Source organism: Odontesthes bonariensis, chromosome 10 (assembly GCF_027942865.1).
Source record: "Odontesthes bonariensis isolate fOdoBon6 chromosome 10, fOdoBon6.hap1, whole genome shotgun sequence".
NCBI classification, from domain to species: domain Eukaryota; kingdom Metazoa; phylum Chordata; class Actinopteri; order Atheriniformes; family Atherinopsidae; genus Odontesthes; species Odontesthes bonariensis.
In genome coordinates this window covers 18,463,834-18,484,292 of record NC_134515.1, presented here as the reverse complement: position 1 = coordinate 18,484,292, position 20,459 = coordinate 18,463,834, and the positions used below count along the sequence as shown (strand labels likewise).

General features: G+C 41.1%; 2 protein-coding genes across 3 annotated transcripts; one reads left to right on the top strand and one right to left on the bottom strand.

The window, feature by feature from the left end:
- Nucleotides 1-1,010: 1,010 nt before the first annotated feature.
- Nucleotides 1,011-7,991, bottom strand: troap (trophinin associated protein). 2 transcript variants are annotated; one of them, XM_075475654.1, is made up of 14 exons: nucleotides 7,918-7,991; nucleotides 7,289-7,402; nucleotides 6,303-6,522; nucleotides 5,710-6,208; nucleotides 5,431-5,543; nucleotides 5,228-5,279; nucleotides 3,955-4,100; nucleotides 3,777-3,831; nucleotides 3,602-3,681; nucleotides 3,427-3,519; nucleotides 2,903-3,013; nucleotides 2,509-2,794; nucleotides 2,176-2,378; nucleotides 1,011-1,701 (listed from the first exon to the last, which is right to left on the bottom strand). In XM_075475654.1, the coding sequence occupies exons 2-14, from the start codon at nucleotides 7,348-7,350 to the stop codon at nucleotides 1,642-1,644; spliced, it is 1,980 nt and encodes a 659-aa protein (XP_075331769.1). In that variant the 5' UTR covers nucleotides 7,351-7,402; nucleotides 7,918-7,991; the 3' UTR covers nucleotides 1,011-1,641. The 2 variants fall into 2 exon arrangements, with proteins under 2 accessions (XP_075331769.1, XP_075331770.1); XM_075475655.1 differs by having other exon boundaries at nucleotides 2,903-3,010.
- A 1,778-nt stretch (nucleotides 7,992-9,769) lies between these two features.
- On the top strand, nucleotides 9,770-19,706 carry LOC142390849 (differentially expressed in FDCP 6 homolog). Its single transcript, XM_075476647.1, has 11 exons — nucleotides 9,770-9,972; nucleotides 12,740-12,880; nucleotides 12,963-13,148; nucleotides 13,886-14,113; nucleotides 14,217-14,363; nucleotides 16,717-16,825; nucleotides 16,915-17,213; nucleotides 17,299-17,465; nucleotides 17,692-17,890; nucleotides 18,434-18,524; nucleotides 18,973-19,706. Exons 1-11 carry the CDS (start codon nucleotides 9,877-9,879, stop codon nucleotides 19,155-19,157), a joined length of 1,848 nt encoding a protein of 615 aa, XP_075332762.1. The 5' UTR covers nucleotides 9,770-9,876; the 3' UTR covers nucleotides 19,158-19,706.
- The last annotated feature ends 753 nt before the right edge of the window (nucleotides 19,707-20,459 follow it).

The window sequence follows — 20,459 nt, the reverse complement described above, 5'->3', positions numbered from 1 at the left end:
AGCTGGGAGTGTAATGGCAGAGATTTATTTGTTTATTTATTTATTTTTTTTGCTGCTTTGAGGTGGTTTTCCATGAATGAAGCTGACATGTCATATGTCTTATAGGTCTGTGAAGTGAAGACTATCTGCAGCAGAGTTCCTCAACAACAACCAATTCAAACACCTCTGGGCACATATAAAGGCATTGGATTTAAAAGTTAACATCCCACTCTTCCATACATTTATGGAATAAAGGTGACATTCATTTATGTAAAATAAACAAATAAGGGGATTTGTTATTGTCAATTAAAATATTAATCAATTAACAACTTTGACATTCATAAATGTTTGTATTTTGAAAGATTTTCTTTTGGGCTCCAAATTTGTCACTTAAGTCCTCTGGGTGTTTCTTTTATTCTCTAACTCATTACTGACAGTCTGTCAGAGGCTAGCAGATTCAGCAGCAAGGCGTCTTTCGCATGTGCTGGATGGTACGACATGTCCTTTCCCTACTGGACAGTGTAACATGATGTCACATGAAGCTGACACGATCTGCTCGCCTGGCTATGTGAGCCGGGAAAAAGGCATGAACCCTGGCTGTCCCAGAGGCAATTTGTGGAATGCAAGACAATATCACATGTCTTGTATCATGTAATCATCTTCTGCACAGCTCCTCCGATAGTGGCGACCCATCCATAGTGTACCCCACCTGTCGCCCAATGGCTGCTGGGGTAGACTCAAGGCCCCCCATGTGACCCTAAACTGGACTTGGCAGGTACAGAAAATGGATGGATCTTATGCACATATTTAGGAGTTCATGAGTTTTTTTTGTTTTGTTTTGTTTAATTTTAAAAAGCATTACAGGTGTTCTGAAAAGGACTTCTCCTTTATTGTGGACAAAATAAGTGACAAACTTGAGAGCTAAAATGAATCCAGTCTGTTAAATTCCTTTTAAATGATTCAGAGTTCTTTGTTTGTTTTTGGCAAATTACTACATATATATATATAGGAGACCGATTACTAGAAGAATGCTTCATCAATCCAGTTTATTTTTAGCACAGGTCCTCGATAATGTGGTGAAATATCTAAACAACGTGACTATTCATATTTGACAGATACTTTTCAATCTGAAACTCAAAGTTTGTTGTAGTCCATCCCGAGTCAACCTAAAAAAATAATAAAAATACCGTTTCCCATAATGAAACAGCAGATCGTGCGGTTTATCCCTCTCTACTCACTAAAGACTATTCTTTCCCCACATCCACAGTTTAACTCAGGCTTCCTGCAATAAAACGTAAGTTTGCAGTTAAACAAAAAAAACGTTGGTTAGTAAATAGACGCAGTGACATTTGTATCGAGTGCCCCTTTTTCACAACTTTAAAGTGTTAAAAGAAATCAGGCGTGGCCCATTAGTAACATTTATACAATAATTACAAACAAATATACAGAAATATTTTCAGTCCACACAAAGTTTGTCAAAAGTAGTAATTCTCCGTTCCCAATTCGTTTATACTGTAGCTATCAAAAATACTGATCAAAGAGTCTGCAGTGACTTAAAAATCTACTTAACAGGCAGAGACAGAGTTGGACAAACATCACTTTTATAGTCTGTACACGTAGGTTAGCTTTTCACAGTATAAAATGCGTCCCGTGTAGTGCAAATCATCTCTCGTGCAGTGATGAAGGACCGGAAGAGAGATCGGGGTCAATTGGAACAAATCTCTGAAAAACAATGAAAATCAACCTCAGTTTTCATTTGTGTTTGAGCACAGACAATTTTAAAAGGTTCACGTTTTAAAAGAACAAACAAATAAGGAAATGCATGAGAAAATAGGACGACATTCAGTGATGGCAGCTGCCAATTCAATTTCAATTAACTTTTATGCATATGGTGCCAAATCACAACAAACTTCAATAATACAGCTGATTAGTTTCCATGTTGCTTAAATTAGGCACCAAATAAATGAGGTTTATTTGTGATCATTCAAAAATGAGTGCGATTTAGGATTAAAGATAATTCGTCATTGGATCCTAATTCCTGCAAATTAAACCAAAAGATAGTTTTTGGTGGACCTGTTTGACTCAAGAAGCCCCTTTAAACTTTTCAAACTCCTAGAAAAATTCACTTTTTTTTCTTTTCTTTTTTTCTTTGCACTCATTGAACAAACCGAGCTCAGAAAGTCCGTTTTTACTTACTGTGGACTCTTCAAAGTGCAAGATGGAGGCCAGCGGGTTTCCACAGCGAGGCCGAGGGAGGACAAACCCAGGAGCGGCTGGGACGGACACAGAGGTGTAGGTGGCCACCTCCTCATCCATACGCAGGTCCTCCAGAGGAGGAAGACGCTTACGCAGCATCGCCATCACGGGATTTAGAGAACAAGACTTCTGAACAATGAGGTCTGAAACAAACAAATGCACTTAAACTAGTGCTGTCAAGTGACTAGTTGCAATGAATCATTTTAACAGCACTTTTAAAAACATGCCAGTCTCTAAGATGAATTATTGTGGGGCGTGTGAGGTCTGCAGTACCTGTGTACAGACGCTGGACAGAAGGGTTGATCTGACCGATTAGTTCCGACTCAGCGGACCTTTCATCGTGACCTGTCGGTACCTTTCTCTGCTCTGATGACACTGGACCCTGTTGATCCTGCTGAGCTGTGCTCTCCAGCTTAAAACGTGGGGCCCTCAACAACTTTTTACCTGTTGAGAAAAAAATAACCGACTCTCTGGGCGGTGCTTGTAATGTCTTCTGCTCCTCCTCCTCATGATCACTAGTGGTGCTGCTCGTCTCTACTTCTTCACAGGGAGGTTTATTCTGAGGATGTGGAAGAGGGGGGGGGGGAAACCAACTGTGGCTTATTTTACATGGATCAGAATTTACTCTGAATATGGATGTTTTCCTGATTTTGACTTCACTTCGTACAGATGAAGGTTGAAGTGGAAACTGTTCTGCGTGTGCCACAGGAGCTTTTTCCATCACATTTGTGCTCTGCTCATCTTCGGGATCGTCAAATAATCTCTGGACAACCTCCTGCTAACACACAAAGTCATTGGAATTGTAACTCAAGAGTACAGCATGTTCACTTATGGTTTTACTAAAAACTCTTTCTGCTCAAAGCATTTCATTGTGAAGTAGTAAAAGGCCTCTTGATCGTCTCTGCAGTTTAAAATATCTTTGAATCAGATTCAGACGGAGATAAACAATGATGAAGAAACTAAAGTTTGCAAACCAAGACATCAGATTATTTTTTTTTTTGTCCATGTTATCCCCTAGTCTGTAAATAAAATATGGCGTTAGCCATGGCAACACTCATTACTTTACAGATTAAATGCTGAACTTGATGATTTCCAGACATTGCCATGTTGAATTTTTAGAGCCAGGAGTGACAGAATAGGTTTGAAGAAGAACCAGCGGACACGACAGTGAGCATGGTGACGCGCTCTCACCTCCTGACGTGGCTGAATGCGGCATTTGACGCTCCTGGAAGTGCTGTAAACAGGAGTGCTGTACGGGGACTGCTGTGTCGACTGATGCCATTTCTGAAAACAGCAGCATGGTGAGATGAGGCCGTGGCTGCGTGAAAAACAAAGTGCCAAACTGATTGTAAGCATGATTACGAACCACAGCAGACATGGGCTGATGTTTGGTGTTGCGGACTCTCTGTGGAGTCCATTTCTTCAGAGGAGTCTCTTTGAGTGCCGCTGCTCAGGGGAAAATAAATGCATCATGTCAATGTTAGGGCAAAAAGAACAAATATACAAGGCTGCATTTGGTGTTTAATGCTGCTTGATCTTACCCACTGGACCGCCGGCTGGCTCTGCCCGTTCTTTTCTAACAGGCACTCTCTGAGCCTGAAAAAAAGAAAAACACTCGGTTAACCTGTTACTTTCAAAAGCAACATGGGAATCTAAAAGCAGCAGCAAAAATACAACAAAGACGGGAATCTGATGGGGAAAAAAAATCCGTGTTCCTACCGTGTAGATTGATATGCCTCTGCCAGGTGGACAGACTGAATTTCTCGGTGTGGCACCCGTAGGCCTTCCGTCCTTCACGCCTTCGTTCAGCAGGATACTTTGCAGTGCAGCAGGGTCCGACGAGAACTGCGCCGACCTCACCAAAGCTGTGAGAAAGGTGCAAAGAGAACATAACGGGCTGGCAGGAAAGGAGGGGAAGCACGTTATCAAGTTCTATACTGCATTTATGCCAATGTACAACTAACTACAGCTCAGTTTGATAGAAGTTTGTTGGGGTTTTTTCCCCACCAGTTATGCTTAAAAAAAAAAATTATTTTGAAGGTTTTCCATTGGTCATAAGAGTAGACAACAAATCCACCGTCTACTACGTTAAGCATAGTGTTATTTGTGTTCTTTTCATATGTATTTATTCTAAGTTTACGCCCATTGTTTGGTTTGTCCTGTAAATATGAAGCTACTGTGAGAAAAGTTAACCCAGATTGAAAATCAGATTAAAAAAGCAAGAAAACCAATTTAAGTGGTAGATCCGCATTTATAAGAGATTTCCCACATTTCGACTGGCTGTGCATTGGAAGGTGTAAGAAAGTGTAGGCCTGCGCTGCAGTGTACTACATTTTAATTGGTAAATTATGACTCTGCGGCTCTGCGAAGAAAGAACTAAAACCCATAAAGATTTAAGTGCAAAGTAAGTCGAGTAGTGCAAAGCTGCTACCCATGAGTTTGCCTCCTCAGAGAAAACATGAAGTGCATTTCCAGTGTTTAAATCTCACATCAACTGTCTCCTATCATGTTCTCCCCTTATTCAGCTCCCAAGCTAAGTTAAATACCAACCTTAATTTAGTCAAGGTATCTTTATGAAACATCAACCAACTTTGCGGGCAAAGACAAACAGCAGTGAATATACACGACTCTAGTTCTGTACATGTGAGCCCTCCAGCGGCCGTCACCCCCTGTGGTGACCAGTCAGAATGCCTGCTGATTGCACCTCATCTTTTAATGCATATCAAGCAAGTCTGGCTGGTTGGTTGGGCATTTCTGGTGTCTACATCTTATTCTACACTTAAGGTCTACTTGCCAGAACTCCTTAAAAAGGTCATTTAATTCAATATCTCTAGCTGGACAATGTGCAAAGACTCCGGGAAGTCAGTTTGAATCTAGAACTTTCTCCATGAGACTCCAACCCGGTAGGCTCACAAATCATGAAACAGTTTTGTACTGCGATGTCACAGGGGAAAGTAAAAGGACACATTGCGTTCTCTCGTGTAATGCTGACCTGGAGCGGGTCCAGCCATCTGCCGACTCTTCAGGACAGACACTCGCTGAGGCTGCAAACAAGACGATTCAGAAAAGTTTTGATGCCAAGATTTCTGAACCCTTGAAAACAAAAAGAGCTAAACGCCGAGGTCAACCATCAGTGAGCACAGGGACAAAGCATTCTGTAAAACTACTGCACATCCGTGATAAAAACCAACTCACCAGATAGTTATATGGTTTGGAGTGTGGAGTCGCAGATACCCGGCCTGCCACACCAACTCCCTCGTTCCGAAGGATACTTAATAAAGCTGCATGGTCTGCCTGGAAGTTCTCCCCTGTGGTGAAATTAAAGACATTAAAGCAAGAAACACATTAGTGTTCAGAGGAACAAAGATTATCATGAAGCCATAACTGTGGCGACTCAATCATCTACTTGAACAAACACAGGGAAACCTAAATAAGAGGTGTACAGTGAAAATGTAGAAAAAAGTCCACAGTTACCATTGGAAGCTTTGGAGGGATTGCCCTGCGTGGTTGGTTGTGCAGTCTGGTCAGCATTTAACGTGCTGTGTGAATCTTTGAGACTAAGCAGGTTCATGTTATCCAGGCAGACCTCTGCACCAGGAGGCTGCTGTGCGCAGGAAGGGGCGTCCTTCTGATGCGATGTGTGACCAGGAACGGATGATGGAGGATTTGACAAAGTGGCTGAAGTCTTTAATGTGTTGGACAGAGCAGGCTGTGCTGACAGGTGGGATGCTTTTTGTGTGTTTTTTCCATGAGACTTCCCCACACCTTTAGCTGAGTCCCCATTGCTGTTCGACCCATCTCGACGTTTCGTAGGTTTTGAACCGCGAGTATTTTTTTCAGGTTGGATGGAATGAGTCCGCAATTGTGGAGCAGTTAAAGGTTGATGATTTTCAGTTGCCTCTTTCCTGTTTTTGGGCTGTGACAGATTGAACGGAACAGGCCGGGTGCATGGCTTTTTCTTCCTAGTTTTCCCCTTCAGAAAAAAAAATGAAAGGATTAAAGACATGAAAATCATCTAATCAAACAAAACTCATCTGAATCAAAAAGGATACAAAAGAGGTACTTACGGCTAAAGGTTTCTCTTCCCACCTGAGGTGGGACTGCCCAAAGTCCGAAGGGGTCTGAAGACGAAGGGACTTTGCAAGTACTGGAAGCCTGCTTACAGCTTGTTGGAAAGGTGGCTTCAAACAGGATACTGCTGGATCTTTGTTCTCACAGTCTTTTTTTGAGAGGTGGGATGAGGAAAACTTTGGGTCCGCTCGTTTTTTGTTTTGTTCATTCTTCATTCTGTGTTTGGGGGGTAAATGCAATTATGAGTGGGAACAGAATTATTCAAATTATTTTGCTACCAGAGCTTCTAGAATACTTCAAATTGTGAAAGGCTTTGTAAGACTTCATGGAAAATCATACTCGTCTCGCGAGTTATATCTTTAGGACAGACTGATAGATCGAATTTCGGGGTCTAGACATGATCAACCCGTCAGTACGAGTTTATGTGGTAACGACATAGTCTTCAGTAGAAAAGGCAGAAGCTTATCCCGCCTCCCTCAAATGGCAGATGAGATAACATACTGTTATCTCCTCAGACTGTTGGTCACATTGAGCTCAATACTAGCAACAACACTGATCTCACCCTGTACTACCATTTAATAGATATGCATCTATAAGAAATTCACTGGAATTGACCTTAAAACCACTGACACACCTGGTTTTAAAACATGATTGACAAAAAACACATGTTGTTTGTTAGGAGTTTGTGAAAAACAAACTGGATATGCAATAAACAGACCTGGACTAAAAACAACAGTACTATAAAAGCTATAAACGTATCTTATTTAGACGTTTCCTTTTTTATAAATAAGTCAAGGTTCATACACTAATTACTAATTAAATAGATGCAGCTGAATGACAACTTTAAGTGCTAAAAGTGAAAGTTTTACATGGAAATACACAGTTGACTGATAATTTCTTGCGGTGCCACAAATACATTTTGTTCAACACCAATGCAAGACATAGAGAAGAAAAAAAGTGAATACGTCATGAAATGACTTGCCTCTGAAAGTCACTGCAGATTTTGTTCCGATTTTGCTGACGAAGGACCGGAGAAGAGTCCATAATGATGGCAGGAGGAGGAGGAGGAGGAGGATAGAGACGAAGATCTGAACAACTGGAGGAGCAAAAACAAAATAAATTTGAGCAACCTTGCATGAAACACTGTACGGGCTTATAATAAAGGCAGTACGAGGGTGGATAAAATAACACGAAGCATTCAAAAACAAGTAAACGCGTGTAAGATAAACAGACGAGTATAAGGTACTGGACAAAAACAAGTCAATGAAGCGCCATGCAGCCAACCCCTGTATCGACAACACTGCAAATAAATCAAAAAAGGAAAACGACCGTGAGAAACCTAACTATTCCAGCAGTAAATACTGACATTTCGTCATCACAAAAAGGACATATCTAATATCAGATAAACACATGCACAGCACATTGCAACACAATGACAATCAAGCTGAGAGCAAAGAGACACAGAGGCTAAGTTTAAAGCAAACGCTACACACGACGTAAAGCTGAAAGTCTACTTTCAGGGTTCAAAAAGGCCTCGGTTACTTCCGTCTAATAAACTATTCAGCTATTTGTAATATATCTAATTCCAAACTTTAATTCGTTTTAGTTTACCAGACGTTTATTGCTGATTTAAAGAGCCCTCGTTCAGTTCTTTATTGCCATAGAGCAGGACTGTCAACTTCCTGAACTATCAGCGGTTTGTAAAAAGCCCGCCTCGCTATTGGTCACAATAAGAAGCCGTATCAACCAATAACAACCCTCATCTTGGTGATGATGACATCTTCAACCAATGACCAACGGGTCTTAATAAACAGCTCCATGGTAACGATGCGAAAGTTGTTTTACCACGTGACTAGTTTTTGCCGCGGCTTCCTCCACCAATAAAGAGACATTCAAGGAAACTATATAGATATTTGTTTCTGTTGCATTGATGTGTTAATTTGCTAAAGTGACATAGTCTCACACTGTGATTTGTTTGACGTGAATAAAAAAGTTATCAACATTTGTGAATTCTGCCTGTGCAGATAGAGGGGATGTCAAATAAAGTATCTCTAAACCTAACGCTGTAAAGCATATTATAGTTATGATAAACATTTGTTTTATAGTAATACAATCTCAATTCCCATTTGGGCCTCAGAATCTGGTGGATCAGAGAATTTGGTGCCACTTTCACACAAGATATAGATTATATAGATTTTATAGATAAAGGCTTTATATGAACTGTGTGAAATTAGCATAGCTTCACAGTAAACCACATGACCGAATGTAAGGATATATGGAAAGTTAAGGGACTCCGTCAATAATAATTTGATCAATCAGCGATACGTTAATTTGTTTAACTTTATTTGAATATTTAATCATATTTCCACAAAGTTTGAGATGTCTCGAAACAAGGTTAATGCATTGAATGGTGGAAAGGCAAAGTTAGGTGGTTTTGGGGGAAAGATTCAGTCCTAATGTTGGCAAAATAACAGGTAGCCTACAAGCAAATCAGAGCTTGGACAAAGTTACCAGCTAATTAAGTTAGACCCAGCGCTAAAAGTGAACCAATAACGTAAAACTACTTCTCTAGCTTAAAAACAATGAGACTAATTTAAAAGCACACAGTGTTAGTTTAGTTTGCTGGTGACTTTAACACATCTCATCAACTTTTAATCAGTACTTATTAACTGGTCCATGAAGGCAGGACAGGTCTGCTGTACTTGCTATATTTAATTTATCCACCTAAAACCCTGCATCCAGGGTCTCGTGAAATAGATCGTGGTCCTAACATGAAGGCCCCCCCCCTCAAAAACAACTTCCTTTTTGAAGGATATCCATCCGTGTCTGCTCATCCCAAAAAGCCAGGAGAAATGAAAAAATGCACATGAAATTAAAGCTTGGCTTTTAGGGGTTAAACCAGGACTCCATTACCTTGTCAAGAAGCTGTTTTAACTATTTGTTAGACTTTGTCAGACTTAGATTTGGCTGACAAAACATGATAAAATGTACTCTTTTATCCACGCTCCAATACCTCTAATCAACCAGCTGTAACAACAAAATTGTGATCTTACCTCAATACCACTCCGATTGTTTTTCGTGATTTTATTTGATCTATTTTACAATTTCCCTTCGGTATAAATAAAGCGTATTTTACTTATTTTCATTACAACAAGAACAAGATTTTAAAATAATCACACAAAACTTTGCCAACAATTCAAATCTTTGTATCTGGGAAGTTACATTTACAAAGACAACCAATGATTTGCTCTTTTATTTGGGAGTTTTTAGGTCGTTGGTTTGCTGCTTTACACTACTTTCATGTTGTTTTCTGTTTTGTTTGTTTGTTAAGGATTTGAAGCCTTCAGCTCTGAAGGGTGGGGGGTCACAAACAGTGTGGCCCTCCCCTGTTTCAGAGATAGTGGACGACCAGCAGGTGTCACTGCTGGCGGGCTGCTTTTGTGTGTGTCTACCTCACAGCAGCAACCCAGTGTGTGTGTCAGCCTGTCACCCAGGGGCCCTGTGTGTCAACAGCAGAGGGAAGAAGAAGACACGTAGAGGAGGAAATCAGAAAATAACGCTACTGCAGACATGGACCTGCGGTCTGAACTGCTCAAGTCCATCTGGTACGGTTTCACAGCCCTGGATTTGGAGAAAAGTGGAAAGGTGTCCAAGTCTCAGCTGAAGGTGAGTGGATGGTCTTCAACCAGGGAGATGGGACTACAACACACTTTTTTTTTTCTGCTTTAAGACTTGTGCTGCCTCATTTCCTCACTTTGTATTCTGTCACATGCCCTCACTCTTGATAAGATCAAGTTTGTGAGGTGCTCAGTAAACAAAATCAAACATATGCTAAGTGTATGTTCAAGCCTTTGCTCCAAAAAATAAGAGTTGTTCATCATAAATATTTCCTGTGTGAAACGCTTGTTTTTTTTCTGTGACTATGTATGCCACAACCAGGAACAAATTCGTTCCCTATATTTAGAGTAAAATGCTTACACTGCTGAAAGAAAAGCACAATATGCACTTCTGTCTTGCGGGAGCATGCGACTAACAGTTTGCTCTCAGTCTGTATATGAATGGGAGCCCTCATCTCCAAGCTGGGCTCACACTGGGCCTCGATGTGCCACCTTGTAGTGCAAAGGGACCTCTGGCACTGGAGAACAGCATGTTGAATGGAGTATGCTCACAGCATGTACGTCAAAGGAACATTGTTGCAGCGAGAGCAAGGACAAAGTGGAAACATGCCGGCGATAGTTGTCTCTTGCCACAACGAAGTCACTGTACTTTTTGTTGATCTCACTGTTATGTCACTCGGTCTTTGGTGTGGCTCTGACTCCATTTCCAGCCACCTCCACGTTCCTACAATGGGCTGGCTGGCGCTCCTGGCTCCCAGCGAGTCAGCCTCATGACTGGGCTTATCCCCCGCAAGCATGCAGCCTGTGTACAGGCCCCACGCTCTGTGGAGGCGCACACAGCCAAGTAGTTTGCATGTCGTGGCCTCAAAAGCGCACAGATGTTGTAGAGCACTGGAGACAGGATGTGGTTTTAGCTCAACACACAGAGACTAGGTGTCTGATAGCATGTAGTCGATATCACAAGATGTTGCACTTTGTCTGTGGAAGAAATTAAATGAGGAAAATATTTATTGAATAGATTAGACATTAGCGGTATCACTTCTGGCTGATTTTTATATTTGACTTCCTTCTAATTCTAGTATTTGTCTTTGCTTTTCAGTCATTAGTGACATTTCTTTCACATCTCTGTATTTTATAACACAATTCACAGCGTTTGGGCTGGAGCATAGCAAGTGTTACATTGTTTTCTACACCTAACCCTACAATATTCTTACAAAGTTATAAAGAAGAAAAAAACTGAGGCAGAGAGATTATTTTAGAGCATTTTCCTGCGCCTAAGCGCACATAACTTGAGGAAATGCTGCTTATGACCAACAGCACACATAAGTTATAAACCTCGCACATAACTTCACATGGTGCAACATGCATTCTTCCACAACAGCAACTTTGAAGTTACCAGTTATGGAGAGAGTGTGAGGAACAAATATGCTAATTTAGTGTCATGTAGTGGTGAAGAAGACCAAAATGACAGGAAACAATCAAAAGCTGCTGTTGAATTGACACGGAATTAACTTGACTGGAACAAAATGTTGACTTGGAAATCAAAGCATGGCATATGGCAATGTCAAGGATGTGGCACTGAACAAAGGAAATTCCAAAGTATTTACAGAGAGATTTATAGAGCTAATGACAAACAAAGGGAATGCGGGGTAATAGGTTAATTTGATAAAGTGGTTCAGAGAGAGCAGAAAGCAGGACAAACCGTAACACCCCAGACAGCAGACAAGAATATAGAACATGAACAAAACAAAACATTCTACACGAACGTAACCAAACCTAACACAGAAAATATGGAAATGAGAAGGATTAAAGAACATCTAAACAGACCCAAGAACATAACAAAACATTCACAGACCAGGAGAATTAGAGCTCAGTGTAGTTAAGCTGATATCCATAGACAAGGTGTCTCACAGAGTGGTGCAGTTTTGAAAAGATTAGCTCCTTTCAGCATTTTAAGCATGATAAGATGTAAGTGTATGTACAATGTACCATGCACAATTTGTGCCACGTCAGATTATAAGCTCTCAGATGACTTTCACGGACGGCCTCCCGTAAATTGTCGGAGTCATGACTCGCTCTGCCAAGCATGAGCAAACATCACACTGTTAGATATAGAAAGAAATAGATGAGCGAAGGTAAAACGATGACGACGTCTACAACACACAATGGATTATGTCAATAAGCACGAGCCAACCTCTTCATCATCATAAAGCACATGTGCGAGCTGTGATAGTCGTCAAAGGATGTGTTCAGTTGTAATTAACCTGCAGGATGCTCAAACTTTCCATCAAGGTCCTTTTCTTTTCTTTTTGTTTTATGCCAGGCTACAATTTCCTTTTCTGAAATCAGGTCATCTTTCACTCAACTTTAAAAAAAAAAAAAGGATTAAATGTAGTTGTGGTCCCAAACAAGAACTAAAAAGGATCTCTCGCTCTCAACTCCACCACGTCAACCACTTTTGGATTTGGAGCACTTTGTGCGGCATTAGCATGTGTGAAGGTGCTACATTAAAGAAGGCTGATTTCATCATTCTTTTTCGAAATCAAACAAAAAAATGTATCCTTAAAAAAAAAAAGAAAAACAGATACTGCAGAAGATTAAAAAAATGTCAGTTCCTCTAAAGTTTTCAGTTAATCTTATTTATTTACTTAGTTTTTAATCTCAGCATGTTGCCCCACTACTTTGAGATGATACTAACACGGAGTTTGTCGCATCGAACAAACTCAGCTGTCTCTTGAAAAAATAAACGGCAATGAAGCTTGTTTCCCTCCTTTTGTTCAAAAACATGTCCTCCCCTGTTCGACGTGATTTTTCAGGTGTTGTCTCACAACCTGTGCACAGTCCTGTGCATCCCTCATGATCCAGTCGCTTTAGAGGAGCACTTCAGGGACGACGATGATGGCCCAGTGTCCAGTCAAGGTTACATGCCTTACCTCAACAAGTATATACTGGATAAGGTGAATAACAGAGCAGCCCTCTGCTTTTTTTATTGTTCCAGAAAAAAACATTTGTGTGATGAAGTGGCTTGTGTTGCTGTAGGTTGTGGAGGGGTCTTTCAAGAAGGAAAATGTAGACGAGCTCTGTTGGACCCTAACGGCAAAGAAAAATTACCAGCCGGACAGAAGCAGCAACTGCATTCTGCCAGAGAAGGATGCCTTTCGACTGTGGTGCCTTTTCAACTTTCTCTCTGAGGACAAGTACCCTTTGGTAATGGTTCCTGATGAGGTGGGTTCAGCCAGAATAACTGTGTTTTTCTCACTTTTTACCGACTACATTGAGTATGATAAGATCACGCTTGTGTGTTTTAGTTTGGAATATGACCCAATATTTTGACTCTATATATTTGACTCAGTTTTCACGTTTTGCAATCATCATGGATCAACGCTGCTCCTTTTCTCTCTGACTTTAATCATATGTTTTTCCAATGTATTGCGCTGCATTGTTGACTGTAATTCTGAGGCTGCAGTCAGTAATCTGTGACCTAAAAATGGAGTTGGATCTCTGACTAAACTGGCTGAAACTTTGCGTCATGCCATTGTGGAACATGGTGCTCTTTTCATGCAGCAGTGTGGGCTTGTTTCTCACTTGCAAACTCTCATTTTGGTTTCCTGTCGTGCCTTTTTCAAAGCCGGTGCCAATAGAAAGCCTCAAATTGCAAGGCCAAAGTAGTTCCTTTCTCAAAGCTTTAGAGGGTATCATCCAGTTTAGTTTTGGTATGTTTTTCACACACTTGTGGTGTAACACACATTACAGTGTTACTACAGGAGGTTTTAGAAAAAAACAACAACATTTTAAGGGTGTTTTTTTTTGTTTTTTTGGAACAAAAATGGGAAACAACTAAATGGAATTTATGAATAAACAGTTTTTAAATCTTTATTTTAAAAGCCCTTCAGTGATATCCTCCTTTCACAGAGAAACAAAGTCAAAATGTATTAATGACCTATCACTCCTTCCCTCTGCAGGTGGAATACCTCCTCAAGAAGATATGCATGGCTATGAGTATTGAGGTCAACTGTGTTGAGTTGGAAGACTTCTTTTCCCAGGATTCAGTGCAGCAGAGCGGCATTATCGTCTGGATTTTTTTAGAGATGATGAACTCCGGAAAGTTAACCCGGGGAATTGATAAGAGCATTATCAGCATGGCTATAGAGGAAGTGTATAGAGAGATAGTTGGTGATGTTCTTAAAGAGGTAAGAGACTATCTGCCACCAGATAAGTCTGTTTTTCAGTACCCAGCATGCTTCACTGCGTGTCAGTGACAGTATGTGTGCGTGTCCATTTGGATGCATACAGGGTTATCTGTGGAAAAAAGGCCAACTGAGGAGAAACTGGAAGGAACGCTGGTTCACTTTGAGGCCCAGCAACTTGTCCTACTACACCGGGGAGGACCGCAAGGACTGCCAAGGCAACATAGTCCTGGATGGGAACTGCTGTGTGGAGGTGAGCAGGTGGCAAAGATCACTTTTCAATGCTAGATTTAGTCACACATTCTTTTCCAGTTCGTCCACAAAAAGAAACATTTATTCTACACATTTATCCGCTGCTGGTGAATCAAAACATCGCCCTTCAACAAAGCGGTTCTCAACACGAGGGTGGGGATTTCCCCAAGGTGCCACAAGACGAGGCTGAGAGGGCAACAAAATGGTTACCGGAGATTTATGTTCTATGATGGCATTCATCTTTGGCTTTTCTCGTGAATCATATCACAGCCCTATGACTCAAAAAAATCCGAAACAGACTTTTCTCAGACCGTGAATTACTCTGCTCGTTCAGAAGGGCTGCACTTTTTGTTTCTCTTGTTTTACCAAACTAAATGGATCCCACTCTTGACGAAGAAAAACTAAAACTAAATCTAGAGCTTTTCAGAGGTTTGACAGGTCAGATGCAGGAACCACGCTGCTGCAGATATGTGAATGTTCCACTCAGCTGTCCACTGAACTGGAAATATAAAGCAAAGGCTGTCAGAAGAGGAGACTACGCAGCACATTAATCTAGCTTGTTATGTTCTGTTACTTATTTGAACTACTGCTAGAACTCTGAAACTTCACTGTTTCTATCACTCTGAATATGTATTGGAAATAAATAAATGTATGATCCAGTAGGCAAAACACTAAATTATCCCCACATCAGGTAGTGACAAGGCCTATAGAAGTTAAACTTTGTGCACCAATTCACCTCCATCACCGATGCTGGTTTGTGAATGGTTGATCATAGTTAGCTGATAATAAACTAGATGGTCCCTCTTCACTAGTCTGAAGGCTGCACCATTTATATTTTCCAAACAGAATTCAAGTTTTTCATTCATCAAACCAGAGAACTTCATCCCACTTCAACAAAATCCCACTTCATCTCAGTCCATCTTAAATGAACACTAGCCCAGAGACAGCTTCAGCTATTCTGGATGCTGTTTACGTTTTTTCTTCTTTGCGTAGTGAACATCATTTGTGGAAGCAGTGACGAAAGTCAGCTTAGTACCACAGTAACAGTGCACCAATTACCACCACAGAATCATGTTTGTTTTTAACTCAGAAGACTCCACCAAACACCACAATATGGCTTTCTGTGTACTTTTTTGCAACTTTGAAATGTTGGACTATTTTTTCACTCAACACAAAATATTCAGTGCAAACCTCAGTGGTGAGGTCAAGTAGAAGGTGGCGATAAAGATGGGGAGGCAGGACAGTTCATTTTGATGCAGTGGCATACCTTTCACCTGCAAATCTCGCTGAATACTTCCAAATCTAGAAGACCACAAACGTTCACCGTATTCTGGGTTTTTGGCTGAGCAGTGGTTTTTAGGCACTCTAATATATGCTCTGCAGCACAGAAATTAGTTTGATTTATTATTACATGTCCTTACATGTGAGGGCTGCCGGCTGCACATTAGTGTTGTGGTTAGGACTGTTGACATGTGGAGTTGATATGTCCTCCAATGATTTTGCCTGCTTTCAGCTTTATCCTGCTGTCCAAAACTATGGAATTTGAGTGAACTGATGATTACAAATTGAGTGGAGTGTTCATAGTTGTTTGTCTCTGCCCAGTCTCTGTGATGAACTGGTGACTTGTCCAGCTTGGACAGGCTCCAACTGCCCCATGACCCTGAACTAAATTTGGTGGGCAAAGAAAATGGATGGATGTATGTTCTCCATACACTTAAAGTTAGCAAATTAAAAAAAAATATGCTAGTTATTTGGCTTTCCTTTGACTATTTTCATCTAAATATGGGGATTAAATTATTTAGAAAAAATTGCACTCCGCTTCTATTCATATTTTATAGATTGTCCCAACTTTGCAATCTTTCACTCCGTTTTTGTATGATTTATATTATCGTCTATCATACCTTACAGTGTAATGTTGTACTTCTGTCTGTGAAGATGCAGAATAATTGAAGATTTTCTGTAGAATACTGACAAGCTACGTGTCACCAGCCACCAAAGACCCTCAAGGTCTCTCCCGAAAAAGGAGAAAATACAGAACACTTCCTCTTCGGACCATCCCCTCCCACACTGTTGTTTTCATTCAGTTCTTCAGAAGACGTTCTTTTTATTCAGGTGTCATAACTATCAAGCTGATAAAAGCACAACAGGTGGAACTGACACAGCTGCTAAGTGTCACATTCAGATTTCTACAGAGATCCTTTAAAAATCTCACAGACCTCGAGTGAATAGAGCTAATTAGTCTAATTAAAAATCTTATAATAAGTGATTAGGACACATGTAAACAACGGAGACAGAAGTTATGCAAGATGAGATGATAAAAATATCAATAAAAGGTGCGTTTGTTGTTTGATCAGGTGCTGCCGGACCGAGATGGGAAGAGGTGCATGTTTTGTCTGAAAACCCTCTCCAAGACTTATGAAATGAGCGCCTCGGACACCAAACAGAGACAGGAGTGGACCACAGGTCAGAAGAGACTTGTGCTCTCTGAGTTATAAATCAGTCTTAAAAATGTAATCTTCCTCTCAAGATGTTAAACGTCATCCCCTTTGCAGCCATTCAAACAGCCATCAGGCTGGATGTGGAGGGCAAAAAGTCTCTCCACAAAGATCTGAAGCTGAAGCGTCGGGAGCAGCGTGAGCAGCGGGAGAAAAGACGACAGGCCAAAGAGGAGGAGCTGCAGAGACTTCGGGCCTTGCAGGAGGAACGGGAGCGCAAGCTGGCAGAGCTGGACCTCCTGAAGGAGGCGCAGAGACAGGCTCAGGTGCTTATGGAGCAGGACGAGCAGAGGAGACGCCAGCAGCACGACCAGCTCCAGCGCGCCCTGGAGGTTCAGCTTCGTGAGGCTGAGGAGGTGAGGGAGGACGGAAAGGAGGGGAAATTCAAACAGCAGAAAGACAAACACAGTCAACCCTCTGCATCTTTCTTTGTGTCTTCAGGCCCGGGTCAGTATGCAGGCAGAGATGGCTCTGAAGGAGGAGGAAGCAGAGAGGCAGAGAAAGAGGATCCAGGAGCTGGAGGAGATGCAGAAACGTTTGGAGGAGGCGCTTCAGCAAGAGATTAAAGCCAGGCTGGACGAGGAGGCCTTCCGCTATGCTCAAGCAGGGTGAATATTACACAATGTGCAACCAACTAGGTGTGCAGCATCCCAGTACATTAAGCTGTAGGTCGAGAGTCGCTCATGCGTGCAGACAGATATCAAACTGATGAGCTCTTGTTGCGTTATGTTCCTGAGGAAGTTGAGCTGCCGGCAAAGGAAGTTGTTAAACCGTGCAGTCACACAGATTAGAGTGTCGGCGTTTTGTCACATTTGTGTTCTCTGTTGTGCTCAGGCTACTGGCAGAGGAGGAAGAAAAAATGAAGGCCCTAATGGCCCTGCAGGAGGAGCAGGAGGAGTACATCCTGAAGACACAGAGGGAGAAGCAGGAGCTGAGGCAGGAAATGGAGGTCAAGTCTCGATCCCTTGACGAGGCTCAGAGGCAGTTGGAGGAGGTCCGAGCCAACCGGCACAGGGTTGACCAGGATGTGGTGGTAGGTCAAAAAAGCATGGACATGATATTCTGTTAAATCTTATCTGGTTATCAGATTAGCCTTTCGATACTAGATGTGATACATCTGTAAGAACAGATGGAGGTGTTGTTAGAACCAAATAGCGTATAGAAAACGAAAAAAAAAAGGTTTCTATTTTGCTTTATAGTCATTTCATTATCAGTTTGTTCCATTAGGTAAAGAAAAACTGCTGGCTCGATTGTTTCTTTGAAAAAAACAGAATAACCTTAGCCTTTGTTTTTTTGTCAAAATTAAGCACATAATTTGAAGTGTTCCAGTGTTAGGTATAATGTATTTGTTTTGTGTGTCGCAAAATCACAAAGTCACAAATAAGGCAGCCAATTGAAAACAGCAAAAAATAAATCCTTGGATAAAATCAACCTCAGTGTTGACTTTCTGGGTGAATTTCATTTGCAGCCAATAGACAGGTGAAGCTTTTAGTCCTGAAGTAAACCAGCAGTTTGTTTTCTCAGAAGCTGATGCTTGTGGGGAAGAGACATTTTAGAGATTTTTTTCCTCTGACAGGCTGCCCAAAGGAAGCTTCGCCAGGCGAGCACCAACGTCAAACACTGGAACGTCCAGATGAACAGACTGATGCGACCTATAGGACCAGGTGGTAAGTGTCCTTTCCTTATGAGGAAGAGGTACATTCAGAGACATTACTAACTTGTGTTAATTCATCATGGTTTACCAGACACTGCAAATCCTCCCAACAACAGCTTTGTAATAAAGGTTAACACTGTGCTTTGAGACGCTGTCATTTTTTCTCTGTTTTATGCAACCATGAGCAGTGATGCTAAGTTCCAATGTTAAAGAGAGAAGTAAGGTCTAATATGGCGAGCTTTTCTTAGTTCAGAGGGTGTAAATGTTGGACGTTTTTCACAAGTGAGACGAAAAAAGATGTTCGTCACATTTCAATGTGTGATGTGCAAATATATTTCCTTGAATTTGGTTCCTTTTCTCATATCTGCACCGGACTTCTGCTCAGTGTGCTTCATTGCAGAGCTCATTGAGATTTGATGTAGCTTTCTTTGTCTTTTTTTTTTTTTTTTTTCCTTTTTCAGAGAAAAGACCGTCCTTGGTGGGCTTCCAGATACCGACGCAGAGGGACCCCGGGCTCCGTCTCAGAATGCGATCAGGATCGGAGGATCAGGACGAGGAGAGCAAAGAAAATGTTGACAAAAGAGATGGGTGTGATTTAGAGAAACGTTGCTCGCATGCCTCTAACGGAGACATGGACATCCCCTAAAATATGAATCAGCGAGGACGCTTGCTTTGCCCCTGGTGAAGTTTCCCGGGCAGGAAGACCAAGAGACAACTGTCTGATGTGTGAACATTATGAAAGCAGCGGGAGATCTGCACTCAAAAATGAACTTGTAGTACTACCATTTCTAATTAATGTTGAATATACTGACCTCATAACAAAAGACAACAACAGTTTAAGCCATTTTATTGAGCTTTTTCCAGTGTCCACAGCTTGACCACTGCTTTGATTGCACCCTGTGTGAGGTGTGATGTGAGACATCGGTGCAAAGAAAAGAGCCTTAAGAAAGATCCTTGAATGCATGGTTAGCGGTGATGCTTAAAGAGTATTACAGTGCGTGAAGAAGGCTCAGAGTTTTGTAATATAGAAAGATTTAGCCATGTTTGGTTTTTATCTAAGTCATTTTTTGGCATTGTAGCAGGTGCCTTTTGATGTAGAGAGTTGAGTCAGTATTGGTTTGTACCACCATTTCACTCCTGAAAACAGGAAAGACAGAGAGACAGAGAGGGGGGGGGGGCTGAGAACTTCCTGTTGCTAATGTGACATAACATTATTGTAAATAAAAAAAGTGAATTGATACCTTAACCAGATTTCTATCTGTGTCTTTGCTGAGTTATGGCTAACATTTAAAGTTTTCACCATCATAAACGTCTCAAGTGATGACATGAAATAGAAAACGTACGAATCACTTTTATTTTTTTTTTTTAAAAAGTTAAACTGCTGAGATGAAAAAGAAAAAAAAAAGGTAAGAAGTCGACACCCACATTGCTCAATGTGAAATCTGCACGTCGGCTTTAGTTTGAATTTGAATCTACCTCATTTGCGAGCACAAAACGTGTCACCGCTGACTAATCTGACGCCTCTGGGTAATAAAACCCGAGCCAACAGAGACATCAACTGACAAACTGGCAAAACTGCACCCTGGCTGTTTCATTTTACGTTATTTAACTGTTTTAAAAAAGTTTCACTCTGCATATTGTATGTCTTTTCATTTCATCTGCTAGTACAAACTGCTTTTCATCTTTTACGCTAAAATAATCCATTTTTATATGGTTTCTATTTACAGTAAGAATTACAAACTGCAAATCAAAATAATACACAGACAAACATGAATTTGATATGATAGTACTCTGTATAAGAGAGCCCTTATTTCTATTTGCTTAAAAAGTGGCAGCTTGTTGCAAATGCCTGTGAGAGAAGAAATAATGCTACCGAACACTGAAGGTTTAACCTTCTTATTTCTTGGGGGAATTTGGAGTTTGATAAATCCACAAGATTATGAGTGCA